This window comes from Gavialis gangeticus, unplaced genomic scaffold (assembly GCF_001723915.1).
Source record: "Gavialis gangeticus isolate Ggan-Ray unplaced genomic scaffold, GavGan_comp1, whole genome shotgun sequence".
In the NCBI taxonomy this organism is placed as follows: Eukaryota; Metazoa; Chordata; order Crocodylia; family Gavialidae; genus Gavialis; species Gavialis gangeticus.
In genome coordinates, this window is record NW_017729004.1 from 19,992,359 (window position 1) to 19,996,999 (window position 4,641).

Here is a 4,641-nt window from a genome sequence, read left to right on the forward strand (position 1 = left end):
TGTGGACAACATGGAGAGGGTCCAGAGGAGGGCCACTCGCATGATCAGGGGGCAGCAGGGCAGACCCTACGAGGACAGGCTACAGGACCTGGACCTGTTCAGCCTCCACAAGAGAAGGCTGAAGGATCTAGTGGCCTGTTACAAACTAGTCAGAGGGGACCAGCAGACACTGGGAAGTCCCTGTTCCCTCGAGCATTGCCAGGAGTGACCAGGAATAACAGTCACAAGCTGGTAGAGGGTAGATTTAGGCTAGATATCAGGAGGCGCTACTTCACGGTCAGGGCGGCTAGGATCTGGAACCAACTTCCAAGAGAACTGGTGCTGGCTCCTACCTTGGGGTCTTTAAGAGGAGGCTAAATGAACACCTTGCTGGGGTTGTTTGACCCCACTATTCTTTCCTGCCATGGCAGGGGGTCAGACTAGATGATCTACTCAGGTCCCTTCCAACCCTAGAAACTATAAGGTACTGTGCACAACCAAAGAACTTGGTAAAAAGAAATCTGTATTAGTCCTTTATAGAAGTACTTCTCTTAAGGAGATCAACATTTAAACATTCTTCAGTGTTAATAATCAGAGTGTGATGTGATAACATGTAGATCTTCAGGGGAGCACCTGTATGCTAACAACAGTAAAAAAATGCCTCCAGAATGTTTTAAAGATCCTGAACAACTTAGTTACTGTGCTGCCAATTATGAGAGGAGCATGTTTAAATTTTAAAGTAAATCATATAAAAGTTTAAGGAGAACACTGTAAACTTATTTTAAACTGAAGTCTGACATAATTACTACCCTGATATGACTAGAAATCTTGGAGGCTGGCATCTACAGAAACCAGAAGTGACAATGGAAAGAAGAATATTTAGTTGTCCTTAAATGGAAGCGATCATTAAAAGACTTGTGAAATGAGAAGTTCAGGTAACTGTTCAAACTTTAAGTATGACTGGCAGAAAGGGAGAACTTTGCTTGAGAAAGGATAAAAATATAAAAATTTTGGCAGGAAGCCGAGCTGGCAGCCAGCGTGTGGCTCCAGGCCAGGCTCGTTTTGGGCAGTGCATGCTGCCATTACCTGTGTCACCCTGCTTTTTCTCAATGAGAGTTTTTTTGACCCTGGGATCCCCCTCCCCACCACACTGCAAGGCAGCAGCCCAGGGAACACCTATACGTGCGGTGTGGGGCACAACAGATGGGTCTGCAGCGCCACGTACCGCACATTCGCACTCGTCTGGACGTGGCTTGCAGGATCATCTGAGCATAATTTTACCTAACAAACACCCTGCCATTGCAGTAGCCACAGCATTGGTGGTACTATGTCTCTCCTGCTGTCTTCATAAGATGCACTGAAGGATGTTTGTGAGGTTGTTGTTTGTTTTTAAACTCAGGTATTTTGTGCCTTTGGTGAACAGGTGGTGTGTGGCAGGACAAGAGCGACGTTCTTGCAGACTATTATGGCAATTTATTACCTATGAACAGAGGGGACTGGACTCGATAGCTCAGAAGATCCAGTTCAGTCTTACATTCCCCTAAGTAGTAATAAATAGATCCACAGGAACAGAAAGAAAATAAAAAAAGAGAAAAGTTATGATGTAGAAAAGGATATATGAAACAGAGCTGGGGAAAGGAATACAATGCTCAAAAAACGCAAAAGTGGAGTGGAAAGACAGAAATGGAAAAAGGTGTAGTAAGCAAACAGTTACAGTGCATAACAGTGCAAATTTGGGGGATTTATCTGTTTGGGGGCACTGTCTATGTACACAGTGCTCACACGGACTGACAACACCAGTCTATGAACCAGCCATCTGTATATGGGGAAGACCAGTGTATACGTGTGGAGAAAAGGAAGAAAGCAAGCAGCAGAATGCAGTGTTGTTAATATTCAATCTGATCACAAAGACCTTTTCTAGTATTTGTCTTAAAAGATGCCGATTTTCAAATCTTGCCATTATCTCAGTTTTCATTTATTAATAAAGACTGTAGCCCTCATGGCATGGAAAATAACTTGCACATGAAACACTTGAGGCTCACATACTAAAAGACACATAAAAGGACCCACTTTCTATTATATTTTTTAAAATTCCAAGATGTTTAAACCTATTGCATGGTTTCTGAATAAGAGAGGAAAAACAAAAAGAGACTTAAGAGTGAGAGGGACTGAATATGGGGGTGTGGAGATAAATAGGGGGAAATTTAGTGAGGATAAAGTGGTCTCAAGGAAGAGATTGGATTCAGAAAAAAAAAAATAGGGAAAGGAAATGTATGTAAATAGAGCAGATATTGAACTCATGAATTTGAGTCAACCTGTCATCTACAAAACCAAAGTACAGGTGAAAACTGCTTCCTGTAGCACTCAGTTTATTTTTTCCATAAAACAGCATACCATGTTTACTTGCATACCACATTCGCTTCCCACTCCACCCCCCAAAATTAGCCTTCCAAAATTGGGGCATGTGTCTTACGTGGAGGATACTGATTTTCTGCCCAGAAGAGAAGCATGGAAATGCCATAAGATGTCAGCTGCCTCCTTTCATTTTCTTCTCTCAAGCAGCTGCATGCAGGGGAGATTACAGTCCAGCAGGGGTAGATCTGGGGAGTGGTGGAGGAGGAAGAGGAGGGAGGGAGGGAAAGGGGTAGAATGTAGGGGTGCAATCACAGGTGTGATTCCTGTTCTACCCAAAGTTTAAAACTAAACTGTCCACAAGCAATGGCATTTCTATTCAGGCAAAATTAAGCAAATCAACTGACTTTATGGATCATCATTAATCTACTCAGTTCCTGCTAATCACTCTTCACTCCAAAGGGATCAACTCTCTCCTTTTTAGTGGTCCTGATGTTACACAAATCAAGGTGTCCTCTCTTCAGCAATTTTCCTGTGTTAGCTACTCTCTTTTCTTATTTCACAGCCCTGCAGAATATTGTCAGCTCTTTTAAAAATCCTAGGTCTGCCCAAGGAGTCCAGTCTTCAGCAGCAGCCATGGTTTCATCTTTTGGCTAAGCAACTAAGAGGTGCTGACAATTCAGCTATGAAAGGGTTAAAACTAGCTTTTCCCAAGCAGAAGAGGCAGGGTGAATAAGCTGAAGATGAGGCTCTGTCCCTGCTCTGTATAGCCAGGAAAAGTCTTCTTATTTCTGCCATCCCAAAAACAATGCAAGTTATTTGGTGGAATGTGGTAAACAAGAAAACACAGTATGAAAATAACTGTATAAAAACTGGCAGTTGTATGTTGATATCTATGTAGGTAAAATCATAAGGATATTATTTTTCTATTTTTACTTCATAGTACAGGGAATATCAAGAAAAGTACATACGAAATTCTATTGACAATGGCATCTTCATCCTCTTGCTCATCTGAAAAGCAATTTAAAATACATTACATTCAGTTCTTAAGCAAACTTATCCTTTCTTTCCCTTTATGTAACAACACTGTTCTAAAAGAAATGAAAACTATAGCTCAGATTTAAAATTTAGTATTACTAAATCCAAATAAATTATTTCTGCATTTTACAAAATACATGCCCATGGCAGGTGAACTATACAATTCCATTATATGGGTAGAGGAGCTGAGGGAGGAATGTTAGCACAACAGAACAAGCGTGTTCCAGGTTTTCAGTAAGAAATCACGTGGGCATTTCCAAATGCAGAGCCAGCCACCTACAGGCTTGCATCACAATGGAAAAAATCCATGCAAATAAAAGGTTGTGCCCTTTGCACTGTTTACTGAGTTATCTTGACATTAGGACTTGGATTTCTAAATTAAATAAGTGAATGGTTGTTTACAATGAAAATGAAGCTGGATCCACTTGTCAACAATCTACTGTGAAAGTGGCAAGCAAATAAAGGAAAAGATGTGAATTCCAATATCAGAAATTTTAATACAACAACTAATAAACAGTTGATACCACTGTGAAATCTTATTTTTGAAACTTTGAAGTCCAAGTAGCTAGCTATGCTTTTCTATTCATGTATGTTTTTCCAAGGAATTCAATTTGCAAACATGTTTGCTGGGGAAGGGGGTCCCCCCCTTTTTGGATTACCATAGAAAAGTAGTAAGAGTTACATAATTATGTGCAATGAGATGCAAGAGTTGACATCTTCCTGGAAGTAAAGACATGATGAGCATGGCCCTATCACCACAGCTAGTTGAACCCATCAAAACCTCAGGTCACAAAGGGCAAGATGCTTAACTGGTATCAGCCTGATACTAGGTGTCTCAACCAGCTTTGTAATAAGGGAAATCTTTCATCTTCACCAAGGTAGAATATAACATCCCTTTTCTCTCTCCCAGTTGCGGGCCCCTAACATTCAGAAAAACGTTGTTTGCTCAACAACCTGGAAAGGTTGGGTTCTTCTGCCTTGCAGCATTTCTTTTTGCAAAAGTAATGTTAAAAACTTGAATGTGTAAAATTACTTACCTGCTTTCCTTTTGTACCTTGTGATTATGAAGTAGGAAACTATGTAGAGAATAGCAAACAGGAGAAAACAGATCTGAAAAAGAAATGTAATTTAATTACGTTGAAAAGAGGCCTTAAACACATTACACATAGACACAAAGTATGATGAAATTCAAACCAACAGAAGCGTTATACTTAAGCTATTATTCTGCAATTAACATATGCCATAGATTTCACTTGGGGGGGGGGGGGGGGG

General features: G+C 40.6%; 1 protein-coding gene across 1 annotated transcript in view; it reads right to left on the minus strand.

Annotated features, from left to right (window-relative positions):
* LMBR1 (limb development membrane protein 1) overlaps nucleotides 1–4,613 on the minus strand; it is a 130,746-nt gene extending 126,133 nt beyond the window's left edge. Inside the window, exons 1-3 of the mRNA XM_019507945.1 lie at nucleotides 4,605–4,613; nucleotides 4,407–4,479; nucleotides 3,303–3,342 (exon numbers count right to left, since the gene is read on the minus strand). Of these exons, the coding sequence (XP_019363490.1) occupies nucleotides 3,303–3,342; nucleotides 4,407–4,479; nucleotides 4,605–4,613 (122 nt within the window). The remainder of the gene's footprint in view (nucleotides 1–3,302; nucleotides 3,343–4,406; nucleotides 4,480–4,604) is intronic.
* Nucleotides 4,614–4,641: the final 28 nt, after the last annotated feature.